The sequence below is a fragment of the Musa acuminata genome, chromosome BXJ1-2, assembly GCF_036884655.1.
Source record: "Musa acuminata AAA Group cultivar baxijiao chromosome BXJ1-2, Cavendish_Baxijiao_AAA, whole genome shotgun sequence".
Lineage (NCBI taxonomy): Eukaryota > Viridiplantae > Streptophyta > Magnoliopsida > Zingiberales > Musaceae > Musa > Musa acuminata.
The window spans coordinates 11,178,326-11,195,106 of NC_088328.1; the positions used below are offsets into that span (position 1 = coordinate 11,178,326).

The 16,781-nt window shown below is 42.6% G+C and overlaps 1 protein-coding gene across 1 annotated transcript in view; it reads left to right on the forward strand.

The window, feature by feature from the left end:
• Positions 1-16,781, forward strand: part of LOC135594717 (probable polygalacturonase) — a 47,334-nt gene that overhangs the window by 20,525 nt on the left and 10,028 nt on the right. The window contains exons 6-7 of the mRNA XM_065085185.1: positions 4,655-4,671; positions 6,756-6,771. Of these exons, the coding sequence (XP_064941257.1) occupies positions 4,655-4,671; positions 6,756-6,771 (33 nt within the window). The remainder of the gene's footprint in view (positions 1-4,654; positions 4,672-6,755; positions 6,772-16,781) is intronic.

Here is a 16,781-nt window from a genome sequence, read left to right on the forward strand (position 1 = left end):
TTTAAGATCATGACATATTTAGTTTCTTCATGATACAAGAATTAATTCGTAGATGATAGTGTTAACGGGTTTTGAAGATCAAGGGGGTATGTGAATTTGGATATCATATGTTTCTAATAAGGTTGTATCCAAATCGTATTTGTGATTTCATAACTTCCACTTGTTACTTAAGCGTTGCGAGTTCCTTTTTTGATTCTTGGTTTCTGACCATCGAGAGTCAAGGAGCAGAATATTATTTCTTGCTCCGGCCTAAAATTTTAATGTTTTTATAGGAAGGGATGATCTTTAGGAACCCATTTGCTTTTGGGATGATCATAAATAGATCTACATTTCTTATCATGTTGCATAGAATTTGTCATGGTTCCTTTAGGAACTCAGATTAGTTTGTTTGGACTTATTTTCTTGAATGGACAACAATGTGTCTTGTATCCAGATTTGCAACAAAAGTTGCACTTGGTTTGGTGTTGAACATGTAAGATGGAGCCTTTTATGAAGGTGGTTGGATTTTGGTGAGGACTTCTCACAAATCCAATTCCGCTCCTTTTTGGAATGTGACCCTTGTTTGCAAGGATCATGTTTAATGACTTGCTACCAACCTCGAATTTCTTCAAGGTGTCCTTGAGTAGCAGGTTTTCTTTTTGCAAAGTTTCTAAATCATGACATTTGATACATGAATTTAAACTATCATGATGTTCGACTTTTAACTTATCAAACTCACAAGTAAGACTATCATGCATCTTTTTCAGCAATTTATATTTTCTACTTATACTCTTGCATTCGTCAAATAAGTCATTGAAAGCATTTAATAATTCATCGAAAGATAAATCAGCATCTATTGAATTTGTTACCTCATCTTCGATGGCCATTAAGGCGTAATGAGCAACTTGCTCGGTGTTGGACTCCTCTTCCTCAGATGCGCTCGAATCATCCCATGTTGCTTGGAGCGCCTTCTTCTTTGTTGTTCTTTTCTTGACTTGGGGACAATCACTCTTGTAGTGTCCTGGCTTTTTGCATTCATAGCAGATTACTTGGTCCTTTTTGGGTTCAAGTTTATTTTTTGCATCATTCTTAAACTTGTTTCTTTTAAAGAACTTTTTAAACTTTCTTGTTAGAAGTGCCAAGTCATCATCACAGTCCTCATCACTTGAGTTTTCTCTCAAGTGGCATTCTGAAGTTTTGAGTGTCATATCCTTCCTGTTCTTTGGAAGGATGTCTTCTTGCTCTTCATGAGCTTTACAAGTCATTTCGTAGGTCATTAATGACCCGATTAGTTCTTCAAGAGGGAAATTTCGCAGATCTTTTGCCTCTTGAATAGCGGTGACTTTAGGATCCCAACTCTTAGGAAGGGATCTTAGTATCTTATTAACAAGCTCAAAATCCAAAAAGCTCTTTCCGAGTCCTTTTAGACCGTTGACGACATCCGTGAAACGGGTAAACATGTCGCCAATGGTTTCACTCGGTTTCATCCGAAAAAGTTCGAAAGAATGTAACAGCAAATTGATTTTTGACTCTTTTACTCTACTTGTGCCCTCATGGGTCACTTCGAGCGTGTGCCAAATATCAAACGCAGTTTCACAAGTTGAAACACGGTTAAACTCGTTTTTATCAAGTGCACAAAATAAGGCATTCATAGCCTTGGCATTAAGAGCGAAAGCCTTCTTCTCCAAATCATTCCAATCGATCATTGGAAGAGAAGACTTTGAAAAACCATTCTCGACAAGATTCCAAAGATCAATGTCCATAGAAATAAGAAAGATTCTCATTCGGGTCTTCCAATAGGTGTAGTCCATCCCATTAAACATGGGTGGACGTGTAATGGAATGGCCCTCTTGGTTTCCGGCGTAAGCCATCTCTCTTGGGTTTTAATCCTTTTGAGAGTTAACCGGGCTCTGATACCAATTGTTAGGATCGAGAGCACTAAGAGGGGGGGTGAATTAGTGCAGCGGATATTTTTCAGCGATTAAAAAACGAAAGCTGCGTTCGTTCGATAAAGACTATTTTGATGCAAAAGCCGATTCTAAGATTACTTATGATTAAGTGCAGTTTACGTTTAAACACAGTTAGCGTCTAAACGCAGTTTGCGTCTAAATGCATATTGCGTCTAAACTCAGATTGCGTCTAAGCGCAGTTTGCGTCTTAGCGCAGATTGCGTCTAAGCGCAGATTGCGTCTAAACACAATTTGCGTCTAGGAGCAGTTTAAGCAGAAGTATAAAGACAATGTGCTGCTGTTGTACAGCTCAAAAAGTAATATGCAAATAACAGATTTACGTCTAGACGCAGATTTACGTCTAAACGCAGATTTACGTCTTAAACGCAGATTTACGTCTGAACTTTGAAACTCGTTTGTATACTCGCAGAAGGCAGTATGCAGTTGAAATCAAGACGTAAACGTGAACTGAGATCTGATGATTGTGCGAGGAAAGCCGATTTACGTCTAAATGCAGTTTTACGTCTAAATGTTGAAACTCGTTCGTAAAATTGTTGAGGACAGTTTGCAGTTACCAATAGGATCAAAATGTAAGTGTAAACTGCAAAGAAACTCGTTCGTAAAAGCACGGAAGACAGTTCTGCAGAATCAAACGTAAACGTAAACTGTAATGTACGAAAATACGAATTTACGTCTGAATGCAGATTCGGAAGAACAGCACTTAGAACTTGTTCGTGAAAGCGCAGAGAGCAGTAGTAATGAAGGAGGTTTGCAGTAATGATAAAGTGCTAAAAAATAAACGTAAACCAGAGATTTAGAGTGGTTCGGTCAGCCTTGACCTACTCCACTTTTGGCTTCCTCCACCGACGAGGTCGCCGACGTCAACTAGGGGCCTTCCTTCAATAGGCGAAGGCCAAACTGCCCTTTTACAGTTTCTCTCCTTTTGACAGGCTCAGGAGACAACCTTTACAGACCTTTCTCTCCTCACTTTACAACTGAAAACTTAAAGAACAGAAGGAGGAGACTTAAAGGCTTTACAACACTTTTGAGCTCTTAGAATCACAGAAAAGATCAAGATTTCGGTGTAGGTCTATATGTTTTCAGTGCTGAATGGGTGGGGAATTTATAGGCCCCAACCCAATTCAAATTTGGAGCTCAAAACAATCAAATCCCGGAATTCTGGGATCAGGCGGTTGCACCTCTTGACTGGAGAGGTTGCACCGCCTTGCAGAGCTCGAAGACCGAGCTCAGGCGGTGCCACCTCTCTGCCAGGGAGGTTGCACCGCCCAGTCTTGCTCGAAGACTGAGCTCAGGCGGTGCCACCTCTCTGTCAGGGAGGTTGCACCGCCCAGTCTAGCTCGAAGACTGAGCTCAGGCGGTGCCACCTCTCTGCTGGGGAGGTTGCACCGCCCAGTCTCGCTGGGAGGCCTAGCCCAGGCGGTGCCACCTCCTGGCCTGGGCGGTTGCACCTCCTGGTGCAATCAGGGTCCGAATGGTTCATTCCATTCGGCCTAATTTCAGTCTTTCAAGGGCCCAATTGCCCCAAGATTAAGCCAATGGGATCACCTCCCATTTTCCAACTTAATCAACGTGCTAACTACGATTAAATCTAAGACAACTTCTGCAGCTTTGCTTCGGTGCGTCAATCGCTCCTTCCGGCGAGTTTCCGGCGAACTTCCGTCGATCATCCGATGAACCCTCGGTGATGCTCCTGCGGACTTCCGGCAAACTCCTGGACTTTGCGACGATCCACTTGGCAAGTTCCGACGAGCTTCGCTTGGCAAGCTTCTGGACTTCTCGGATCTGTTCTCGCAGAACCACCGATGACCGTCCGAACTTCCGTCGAACTCTCGAACTCCCAACGTGATCATTAACTTGACTCCGGCGCAACTCCTGCTGCTTGTCTATCTTTCATCGTAGTTAATCCTGCACACTTATCTCAACACATAGATTAGACAACAAATGACAATTGACTTCATCATCAAAATCCGAGATTCAACAAGGTCAAGGACATGAGCTCTTGCAGAGGCAAGAGCAGGATCATGTTGTTCCATGGGTCCTTCATTCTGACGGAGTGGACTCATCTTGCATGGTGCCAAAGACGAAGGGAGCTTCAGGGCACATGCACCTTATCTCGGAGGAGCATTTGAGGGAGGAACTAAGGCGACTCAATTTGCGGAGGCGAAGTTGGGTTCAGAAGGCCTTAGCACAGGGCAAGAGGACGCAGAGGCGGGTGCTCTTGAAAAATATGCCACAGTGTTGCCATTCAAGTTGCCGTGAAGGAAGCGGTGCGCAGCGGAGATTGTGCTGGTAGGGGCAGAGGCCCAGGATCCAGGCAATGGTGCACAAATTACAGCGAAGTCGGTGGACTTCGGGAGCTACTAGGCGACGGACTGTCCTAGAGCAGTGCTTCATCTAGGTGTGACCCAAGAGTGGGTGGATGAAGGTCGATTGCCAGAGGAGCGAACAAAATCGAAGGTGGAGGAGACCCTGCGATGTTTTGGCAGAGGCCACACATGGAGGGTTCACAATTCGAGTTTATTCCACAAGGATCAAAATGGAATGGAGATGTCACCAGGAGGCGACATGGTGCAGCGGATCGTGGTGGAACAGTTCGTGGCAATGCGATACACACGACTAGTGTCCCGTGAGGGATGAGATCATATGGAGGTATGATCGGGAGCTACTGGGAGCTCCGCTTTGGTGAACAACACGACGGCAAGAAGGGCTATGGATTCAAGGAGTGAAGGCCATGGTACCGTAGAGGCGGGTCTTCCGGGCGTGCACCGAATTTTGCATCGGATGAAAACCTTGGTCATCAGCATATGGGGGCTGGGTTCCACCAAGGGAAAAGTTCGAATGCAAGTACCAGTGAGTTCCATGGGAGGGACTTGATCATGCAGAGGTATGATCGAAGCAGCTAGAGAGTTGGACTGCTCCAGAGCTCATATTCGCTTAAGGGAGCCCGACAAGTCAGAGGACAAGGTCGAGTAAGCGAACGTTGCTACCAAGGAAGCTAAGGAGAACAAAATTGGTGCAAACCCTACAACGCGATGGCAGAGGCCATGCATGGGAGTTGCAATCTGTCTTTCCATCGACCAAACAGACTGCTTGGAGAACACAGAGGTGTTGAAGCAGGGGGTCGAAAGGGGCGAGGAAGCGACGATGAGTCCAGAGGGACTTAGCTACCCAAAATCAAGCATCAGTTAGAATGGAGGTGGACTCAGAGGAGTGCCACGGAGACATATCTACTAATCGGGAAGAAAAGGGATGCAGATGCGAGGCGACAGATAGTAGGGCCATGGGCTTGGCAGCGCCATGGTACCGCAGAGGCGGGACTTCCGTCAAAGTCATTGATCCCTTGCTCTCATGGAGGGAGAGCGCTTGGTCGTGAAAGGGGCCGAGGAGGTGGAGCATGTAGAGGCAATCTCCAAGTACCGAGACAAGGCTGAAGGGTAGAGGCCGAGGAACTTCGTAAGACCGGTGTCAACAAGTTTCTCATCAAGATTGCCATAAGTGAAGGACTTCGGGTCATGCAAGAGTGCACGACCAAGGAACGAAGCAGGCAGTACGCGGTGCTGTACCTTTGCTACTCAGGGGAGTAGGCGGCAGGGTTGATGGAGAAGACGGTACAATCCCAAAGGCGACCAAACTGATGAGAAAATTACTCCAAGTTGGGGTGAAAACTTCCTGCATTCCAGAAGTTCAATGGCATTGAGAAGGTGAATCACAGTAGCTAACTCAACGCAAGGAGTGCAAACACTTCAAGTGCTTCAGAAGTGTGAGCAAAGAGCAGGCGAAGGCCAGTAACCAGCTCGATGCATGAAGTACAACCTCGAGGAGGCGGGCGAAGTCAAGTAACCTTTACCTTCTCAACTCTTAAGAGAATGGGCGAAACCGAGTACCCCAGTTCTCTTATCTATCCAGCAGAGGAGCTCTGCACAAGTTCAAAGACCCTTCGAAGATAAAGGAAGACAATAGTTGTCAAATCCTCACCAACGGTGATCAGTGCTACTGAGAGTAGATTGTCCGCTTCATTTCCCAACGAAATGCCAATCGAAAGCGGAAGTGATGCGAACCTACTTGGATGTGACAACTAACTGAAAGAAGAGTCAATGAGTAGATTTTGTGGAGGAAGGACCCAAAACTTTAGAAGTTTGCGAGGCGATGCTCGTTAAAGCTCCAACAAGCATCCACCCAGTTCAAGCAGCATGTGGAAATTTTGAGAGACTGGCGCAGTAAGGATGGTCTTTTCCTTCATTTGATGGATCCGCAGTAATCAACGAGGATCAACACAACTCAGCCAACCCCACACCAGAGTCAGAGTCATTGGCGAGTTGAAGCAGCATGGTGGATCAAAGGTTCGACTACTAAAAAACAGCAGCGGAGAGCAGCTGGGAGCCAGGAAGCGCATTGCAGCTGGAGCAGAAGATTGAAGACTCAGCAAAGGCGAAGAGTTGCAGTGTTCACAAAGGCTTCGACGAGGATGTCGAAGGGATAAGTGGGGGAGAATGTCACTGACAAACTTTGAAACAGGATGTTTGATGTAATGCTTATATCTGTCCGTGTCTGTTGGCATGTTCATGCCTTGTACAAAATGTAGAGGGGCGGCCGAAGGCTTAATAGTCCCACTTTAGTTGGGTTGGTGGCCTCTTTAGGCTTGTAAATAAAGGTTGTGTCATGTGGACACGTGAGAGAGCTTTTCGGTCTGTAATGGACCATTTTACCCTTTATTGTGCCACTGTTCAGAGCTTGTAAAGTCTGTTTGTAATTTGCATTGTCTATGAAGTGTTTTTCGGACGTGTTTGCTTGTGGATCCCGATTGAGGCGTTCTCTCTAACCCGTTCTCTCTTTTGGAGGTCCTAAGGGACAATGGGAGGCTTCGGGGAGGCTGACCTTTGCGGACGGACACGCAAGGGTGCCGCACGACTTAGGCAAAACCAGCTAAGTCCGTGTCAGTTCGTATGAAGAAATAGGTTTACGTCTAAGTGCCGATTCGTAAATCACTTGTTTAGATCAAAAGCAATTTAAGCAGAAGTATAAAGACAGTGTGCTGCTATTGTACAACTCAAAAAGTAATCTGCAAAAAGCAGATTTACGTCTAAATGCAGATTTACGTCTAAATGCGGATTTACGTCTGAACTTTGAAACTCGTTTGTAAACTCGCAGAAGGCAGTATGCAGTTGGAATCAAAACGTAAACGTAAACTGAAACCTGTTGATTGTACGAGGAAAGTCGATTTACGTCTAAATGCAGTTTTACGTCTAAATGCATATTTTCATCTAAACCTTGAAACTCGTTCGTAAAATTGCAGAAGACAGTTTGCAGTTATAAATAGATTCAAAACGTAAATGTAAACTGCAAAGAAACTCGTTCGTAAAAGCGCAGAAGACAGTTTGCAGTTACAAGTGGAATCAAGACATAAACGTAAACTGTAAAGAAACTCGTTCGTAAAAGCGCAGAAGAGCAGTAGCTATGTAGGAGGTTTGCAGTAATGATAAAGTGCTCAAAATAAAAGCAAACCAGAGATTTAGAGTGGTTCGGTCAGTCTTGACCTACTCCACTTTTGGCTTCCTCCACCGACGAGGTCACCGACGTCAACTAGGGGCCTTCCTTAAATAGGCGAAGGCCAACTGCCCTTTTACAGTTTCACTCCTTTTGACGGGATCAGGAGACAACCCTTACAGAACCTTTCTCTCCTCTCTTTACAACTCAAGACTTGAAGAACAAAAAGAGGAGAACTTTTGGACTTTACACAAATTTGAGCTCTTAGATTCACAGAAAAGATCAAGAATTCGATGTTGTTCTGTATCTTTTCAGTGCTGAATGGGTGGGGTATTTATAGGCCCCAACCCAGTTCAAATTTGGAGCTCAAAACGATCAAATCCCGGAATTCCGGGATCAGGCGGTTGCACCTCCTGACTGGAGAGGTTGCACCGCTTGGCAGAGCTCGAAGACTGAGCCTTTGGGCGGTGCTACCTCTGTTAGGGGCGGTTGCACCTCTCTGCTAGAGCTCGAAGACCGAGCTTAGGCGGGTGCACGGCCTGACTGGAGAGGTTGCACCGCCTGGCAGAGCTCGAAACTTGAGCTCTGGCGGTGCTACCTCCTGACAGAGGAGGTTGCACCGCCCAGTCTCGCTCGGAGACTGAGCCCTGGGCGGTTGCACCTCTTGGCTGGGGCGGTTGCACCGCCCAGTCTCACTGGGAGACATAGCCTGGGCGGTGCTACCTCCCTGCCTGGGCGGTTGCACCTCCCACAGCAACCTGGGTCCGAATGGGTTGAACCATTCGACCCAATTTGAGTTCTTCAAGGGCCCAATTGCCCCACGATTAAGCTAATGGGATCACCTCCCATTTCTAACTTAATCAAAGTGCTAACTATGATTATTTCCTAAGACATATTCTGCAGCTTGCTTCGGTGCGTCACTCGCTTCTTCCGGCGAGTTTCCGGCGAACTTCCGTCGATCATCCGATGAACCCTCGGTGATGCTCCTGCGGACTTCCGGCAAACTCCTGGACTGCGACAATCCACTTGGCAAGTTCCGACGAGCTCCTTTGGCAAGCTTCTGGACTTCTCGGATTTGTTCCCGTAGAACCTCCGACGACTGTCCGAACTTCCGTCGAGCTCTCGAACTCCCAACGTGATCATTGTCATGACTCCGGCGTAACTCCTGCTGCATGTCTTACTTTCATCATAGTTAATCCTGCACACTTATCTCAACACATAGATTAGACAACAAATGACAATTGACTTCATCATCAAAATCCGAGATTCAACAATCTCCCCCTTTTTGATGATGACAATCAATTGATAATGGAGTTAACCTTAACTCCCCCTGTCTATATGCCATACTTCTTGAATTTAAAAACTTTATAAATTCAAGAGACATATTCCCATCATGATTCCTATCATATGTATCTCTTTGAAGATGATGTCAAGGCTTGATATACATTTTCAAATATAACAAGTTTTAATGATGGTTATTGTAGCAATTCATCATATTGTAAGATATCGACATGTAAAGCTGTGAAGCAAGATTTTGATATCATTACATGATGTACACATTTCGAATATTTTAGCAAGTGTAGCATTGCATCATATGGTAAGATATCAATTCGTAAGATGCAAATTTTTGTTTGATATCTTGATACAGGGCATATGGCAATCATATATTTCTTGGTGATGCAAGTATGGCCTAATTATAGCATCAGTGATAGCAACCATATCAACATCAGTAATAGCAACCATATCATTATCAGTGATAGCAGGTATGGCCTAATCATAACATCAGTAATAGCAACCATATCAATTCATATTTTTCTCCCCCTTTGTCATCAACAAAAAGCATGGTAGCATTATAAAAAAGAATGGTAGATGTGATTCCAGCAGGTTATCAAGCATATAAAGGAAGGCATGACACATATAATGCTTTGAATATCTCTTCTCCTTGTTATGTTATAGTTCGTTGCTTGAAGGAAGAAACTCATTTTTCAAAAAGTTTTCATAAGAGTGTACAGGAAAATCTACTAGCATTCAAATAGAAAATAAGATGAACTTCTTACATGCATTCGGATATGAGTAAGCTACTGATTTTCAAAAACATTTGTCACATAATTTCCAACATGTTATTTGATCAAGTGATACCAAGTCATTTAATCAATAACGTCCGAAAAATAATTTTAGCTAGTTTAAGTATTCGGACACATCAACATTCCTAATTCTCTTCTTATGAAATCAAATTGTTCTTCACTTAGAGGTTTTGTAAAGATATCAGCTAGTTGATGTTTCGTATCAATGAATTCTATGATTACATCATGATTCGTAACATGATCTCGTATAAAGTGATGTCTGATATCAATATGTTTTGTTCTTGAGTGTTGTATAGGGTTTTTTGTTAGGCATATTGCACTTGTGTTATCACATTTAATGGGAATGTTTTTAAGATGAACTTTTATAATCTTCTAAGGTATTTTTCATCCAAACAACTTGTGCATAGCATGCACTTGCTACAATATATTCAGCTTCGGTTGTTGATAGTGCAACCGAGTTTTGTTTCTTAGATGACCAGGAAACAAGGGCATGTCCTAAGAATTGACATGTTCCTGATGTGCTTTTTCTATCTAATCTACAGCCTGCGAAGTCCGCATTAGCATAAGCAATTAACTCAAGCTTCTCTGATTTTGGGTACCATAATCCTAGATTTGTGGTACCATTAAGATATCTGAGTATTCTTTTAACTGCTTTGAGATGAGATATCTTAGGGTTTGATTGAAATCTAGCACAAAGTCCTACACTGAACATTATGTCTAGTCTAGTTGCAGTGAGGTAAAGTAAACTTCCTATCATACCCCTATAGGTTTTTTGATCGACGCTTTCTCCACTTTCATCAATTTCTAACTTAGTGGAGGTGCTCATAGGAGTGTTAATAGCTTTTGAGTTATTCATATTAAACTTCTTTAGTAAACTCATAGCATATTTAGTTTGACTAATAAAGATGCCATTGCTTAGTTGTTTGATTTGTAGACCTAAAAAGAATGTTAACTCTCCCATTAGACTCATTTCGAATTCAAGACTCATAGTTTTAGCAAAGGATTCACAAAGAGATTCATTCGTAGAACCAAAGATAATATCATCAACATAAATTTAAAAAATTATTTTCAAAGTTCTTGATGAATAATGTAGTATCAACCTTGCCTTTTATGAAATTATTTTTAATAAGAAAAGAACTAAGTCTCTCATACCAAGCCCTTGGAGCTTGTTTTAAGCCATAGAGAGCTTTAGTTAATCTAAACACATGATTAGGGAGACTATTATTTTCAAATCCAGGAGGTTGTTCAACATAGACTTCTTCGGAGATAAAGCCATTAAGAAAAGCGCTTTTAACATCCATTTGAAATAATTTAAAATTATTACTACTAGCGTAGGCAAGGAGCATTCTTATGGCTTCTAATCGAGCCACAGGAGCGAAGGTTTCTTCATAATCGATACCTTCTTCTTGGTTGAAACCTTTGGCCACTAATCTAGCCTTGTTTCTAACCACGATACCATTTTCATCTTGCTTGTTTCTAAAGACCCATTTAGTACCAATAACTAAATGGTCATTTGGCCTAGGAATAAGCGTCCACACCTCATTTCTCTCAAATTGATTCAATTCATCTTGTATTGCGATAATCCATGAATCATCTTTCATGGCTTCATCAACACATTTGGGTTCAATTTGGGAGAGAAAGGCGGCGTTGGCACAAAAATTTTTAAAGGAAGATCATGTTTGAACCCCCTTTGATGTGTCTCCTAAGATTAGCTTCTTAGGATGAGCATCTACATACTTCCAATCCTTGGGTAAGGAAATCTGGGAAGTGGATGCATCCAAGTTGCTAGTTGGAGACGGGGTTTCGTTTAAATTCAAAGAATCAAAATTAACATCATCGTCAAGATCATTTTTCCTAATTTCGGAAATCTCATTGAAAACAACATGGATGGATTCTTCAATAATTAAAGTTCTTTTATTGAAAATACGAAAAGCTTTAGAAACCGAAGAATAACCAAGAAAGATTCCTTCATCAGATTTAGCATCGAATTTTCCTAAGTTATCCTTTTCATTTAAGATAAAACATTTACACCCAAAGACTTTAAAATATGAGACATTGGGTTTTTTGTTATTCCATAACTCATAAGGAGTTTTGGTGAGTAAGGGTCTTACTAGAACTCTATTCAAAATATAGCATGCAGTGTTTACGGCTTCGGTCCAAAAATATTTGGGTAGGCTATGTTCATTCAACATGGTTCTTGCCATTTCTTGTAGATTTCGATTTTTTCTTTCTACTACCCCATTTTGTTGAGGATTTCTTGGAGTAGAGAAGTTATGGTTGTATCCATTGAGTTCACAGAATTCTTGGAAGTCATGGTTTTGAAATTCTCCACCATGATCACTTCTAATTGACGAAATCATATAACCCTTCTGATTTTGAACAAGTTTACAAAACTTGGTAAAGTATTTAAAGCATTCATTTTTTTGTTTTAAGAAGTAGGTCCATGTATATCTGCTATAGTCATCAACAATGACAAAGGCGTACTTGCTACCTCCAAGACTCGATGTAGAGATTGGTCCGAATAAGTCCATATGGATCAATTGTAAGGGCCTAGAGGTGCTTATTTGATTCTTAGCTTTGAAACTACCCTTAATTTGTTTACCTAATTGGCAAGCATCACATACATTATCTTTGATGAACTTGATATTAGGAATTCCTCTTACAAGTTCTCTAGATGATATTTGAGTGATTAGTTTAATGCTAGCATGACCTAATCTTCTATGCCATAGCCAAGCATCCTCATTCATAACCGCAAAACACATTTCATCACATAAATCACTGATGTTAATAGTGTATACGTTATTTTGTTTTAATGCAATCATAGACATGTTCTTATGTGGTTTTTCAATGATGCAAGCATTAGATTCGAATTTGACAGTATATCCTTTATCACATAATTGACTAATGCTCAAGAGGTTATGTTTTAAACCATCAACTAACAAAACATCTTCAATAAAGAAGTTGGATTTGTTACCTATGGTTCATTTGCCAATGATTTTACCCTTGTTGTTGTCTCCGAAGGTGACATAGCCTTCGTCTATGCTAGTGAGCTTAGAGAATTGAGATGGATCTCCGGTCATATATGCCTTGAGCATCCACTATCAAGGTACCATCTCTTGCTCCTAGCTTGCGATGGTGTGGGTTTCTACAAGAAAGGATAATTTTTAGGTACCCATTTGCTTTTGGGTGCCTGAAGGATAGATCTACATTGTTTATCATGTTGCATAGAGTTTATCATGGTTCCTTTAGGAACCCAAATCAATTTGTTTGGACTAATTTTCTTGAATGGACAATAATGCGTCTTATGTCCAATTTTGCAACAAAAGTTACATTTTGCTTGGTGTTGAACATGTAAGATGGGGCCTTTTATAAAGGTGGTTGGATTTAGGTGAGGACTTCTCACAAATCCAATTCCACTTCTTTTTGGAACGTGACCCTTGTTTGCAAGGATCATGTTCAATGACTTGCTACCAACCTCGAATTTCTTCAAGGTGTCCTTAAGTAGCAGGTTTTCTTTTTGGAGAGTTTCTAGATCATGACATTTGATACATGAATTTAAACTATCATGATATTCAATTTTTAACTTATCAAAATCACAAGTAAGACTTTCATGCTCCTTTTTTAGCAATTTGTATTTTCTATTGATAATTTTGCATTCATCAAATAAGTCATGGAAGGCATTTAATAATTCATTGAAAGATAAATCAGTATCTAATAAATTCGTTACCTCCTCTCCGATGGCCATTAAGGCGTAATGAGCAACTTGCTCGGTGTTGGACTCCTCTTCTTCAGACGCGCTCGAATCATCCCATGTTGCTTTGAGCGCCTTCTTTTTTGTTGTTCTCTTTTTGGCTTAGGGACAATCACTCTTGTAGTGTCCCGGCTTTTTGCACTCATAGCAAATAACTTGGTCTTTCTTGGGTTCAAGTTTACTTTTAGTGTCATTCTTAAACTTGTTTCTTTTAATGAATTTTTTAAATTTTCTTGTTAGAAGTGCCAAGTCATCATCACAGTCCTCATCACTTGAGTTTTCTTTCAAGTGATCTTCCAAAGTTCTAAGTGCCATATCCTTCCTGTTCTTTGGAAGGATGTCTTCTTGCTCTTCATGAGCTTTGCAAGTCATCTCGTAGGTCATTAATGACCCAATTAGTTCTTCAAGAGGGAAGTTGTTTAGATCTTTTGCCTCTTGAATAGCAGTGACTTTAGGATCCCAACTCTTAGGAAGGGATCTTAGAATCTTATTTACGAGCTCAAAATCCGAAAAACTTTTTCCGAGTCCTTTTAGACCGTTGACAACATCCGTGAAACGGGTAAACATGTCGCCAATAGTCTCACTCGGTTTCATCCGAAAAAGTTCGAAAGAGTGTAACAAAAGATTGATTTTTGACTCTTTCACTCTACTTGTGCCTTCATGAGTCACTTCGAGTGTGTGCCAAATATCAAATGCAGTTTCACAAATCGAAATACGATTAAACTCGTTTTTATCAAGTGCGCAAAATAAGGCATTCATAGCCTTTGCATTAAGAGCGAAAGCCTTCTTCTCCGAATCGTTCCAATCGATCATTGGAAGAGAAGACTTTGAAAAACCATTCTGGACAAGATTCCAGAGTTCAACGTCCATAGAAATAAGAAAGATCCTCATTCGGGTCTTCCAATAGGTGTAGTCCATCCCATTAAACATGGGTGGACGTGTAATGGAATGGCCCTCTTGGTTTCCGGCGTAAGCCATCTCTCTTGGGTTTTAATCCGTTTGAGAGTTAACCGGGCTCTGATACCAATTGTTAGGATCGAGAGCACTAAGAGGGGGGGGGGGGTGAATTAGTGCAGCGGATAACTTTGTACGATTAAAATCGAAAGCTGCGTTTGAACGATAAGGACAGTTCTATATGAAAGTTGATACTAAGCAAGATTGCAGTCAATCTATGCAGGCAGTTTGCAGCTATGAAGAAAACCAGAATATTGGCGCAAACTGAAATCCGACGTTCGTACGAAGAAACAGGTTTACGTCTAAGTGTCGATTCGTAAATCACTTATTTAGATCAAAAGCAGTTTAAGCAGAAGTATAAAGACAGTGTGCTGCTATTGTACAGCTCAAAAAATAATCTACAAAAAGCAGATTTACGTCTAAACGTAGATTTACGTCTTAACGTAGATTTATGTCTAAATGTAGATTTACGTCTGAACTTTGAAACTCGTTTGTAAACTCGCAGAAGGCAGTATGCAGTTGGAATCAAGACGTAAACGTAAACTGAAACCTGATGATTGTACGAGGAAAGCCGATTTACGTCTAAATGCAGTTTTACGTCTAAATGCAGATTTTCGTCTAAACCTTGAAACTCGTTCGTAAAATTGCAGAAGACAATTTGCAGTTATAAATAGAATCAAAACATAAATGTAAACTGCAAAGAAACTCGTTCGTAAAAGCGCAGAAGACAGTTTGCAGTTACATGTAGAATCAAGACATAAACGTAAACTGTAAAGAAACTTGTTCATAAAAGCGCAGAAGAGCAGTAGCTATGTAGGAGGTTTGTAGTAATGAGAAAGTGCTCAAAATAAAAGCAAACAAGAGATTTAGAGTGGTTCGGTCAGTCTTGACCTACTCCACTTTTGGCTTCCTCCACCGACGAGGTCACCGACGTCAACTAGGGGCCTTCCTTCAATAGGCGAAGGCCAACTGCCCTTTTACAGTTTTACTCCTTTTGACGGGATCAGGAGACAACCCTTACAGAACCTTTCTCTTCTCTCTTTACAACTCAAGACTTGAAGAACAAAAAGAGGAGAACTTTTGGACTTTACACAAATTTGAGCTCTTAGATTCACAGAAAAGATCAAGAATTCGATGTTGTTCTGTATCTTTTCAGTGCTGAATGGGTGGGGTATTTATAGGCCCCAACCCAGTTCAAATTTGGAGCTCAAAACGATCAAATCCCGGAATTCCGGGATCAGGCGGTTGCACCTCCTGACTAGAGAGGTTGCACCGCTTGGTAGAGCTCGAAGACTGAGCCTCTGGGCGGTGCTACCTCTGTCAGGGGCGGTTGCACCTCTCTGCTAGAGCTCGAAGACCGAGCTCAGGCGGTTGCACGGCCTGACTGGAGAGGTTGCACCGCTTGGCAGAGCTCGAAACTTGAGCTCTGGCGGTGCTACCTCCTAACAGAGGAGGTTGCACCGCCCAGTCTCACTCGGAGACTGAGCCCTGGGCGGTTGCACCTCTTGGCTAGGGCGGTTGCACCGCCCAGTCTCGCTGGGAGACATAGCCTGGGCGGTGCTACCTCCCTGCCTGGGCGGTTGCACCTCCCACAGCAACCTGGGTCCGAATGGGTTGAACCATTCGACCCAATTTGAGTTCTTCAAGGGCCCAATTGCCCCACGATTAAGCTAATGGGATCACCTCCCATTTCTAACTTAATCAAAGTGCTAACTACGATTATTTCCTAAGACATATTCTGCAGCTTGCTTCGGTGCGTCACTCGCTTCTTCCGGCGAGTTTCCGGCGAACTTCCGTCGATCATCCGATGAACCCTCGGTGATGCTCCTGCGGACTTCCGGCAAACTCCTGGACTACGACAATCCACTTGGCAAGTTCCGACGAGCTCCTTTGGCAAGCTTCTGGACTTCTCGGATTTGTTCCCGCAGAACCTCCTACGATTGTCCGATCTTCCGTCGAGCTCTCGAACTCCCAACGTGATCATTGTCATGACTCCGGCGCAACTCCTGCTTCATGTCTTACTTTCATCGTAGTTAATCCTGCACACTTATCTCAACACATACATTAGACAACAAATGACAATTGACTTCATCATCAAAATCCGAGATTCAACAGCCCTGCGGCGGCAAGCGCCGCTGCCTTGCGGTGCCTCTGCCCGTGGGCTGCCAGCCCCGCCGGCAGCAAGCCTGCTGCAAGTAGGCCGCCAGCCGACTGCTGCAGACGCAGCCCCTGTGCTGCCCGCCTTCGGCTGCGCTTCCCGCCTTCGGCTGCGCTTCACGCACGCAGATCGAGGGCAGTAACTGTTGCAGCCCTTTCTCGCTTTTGCGTCAACGATTTTGACGTCAAAATTCTTCCTAAACACAACACACGCAGTTCAAAACCAATCATTCGCACGAACAACCTGTCTCTGATACCACTGTTGGGAAATCTTGGGGGCGACATCACATGCGCAGCGGAAGAACAAAAAAAATAAAATCCCCGATTCCCGAAAAGATGTTCGTCGTCTGCGAAGATTGGTGTGCAAAATCCGCGAAACTTAAAACTGCATATAGAGTATAT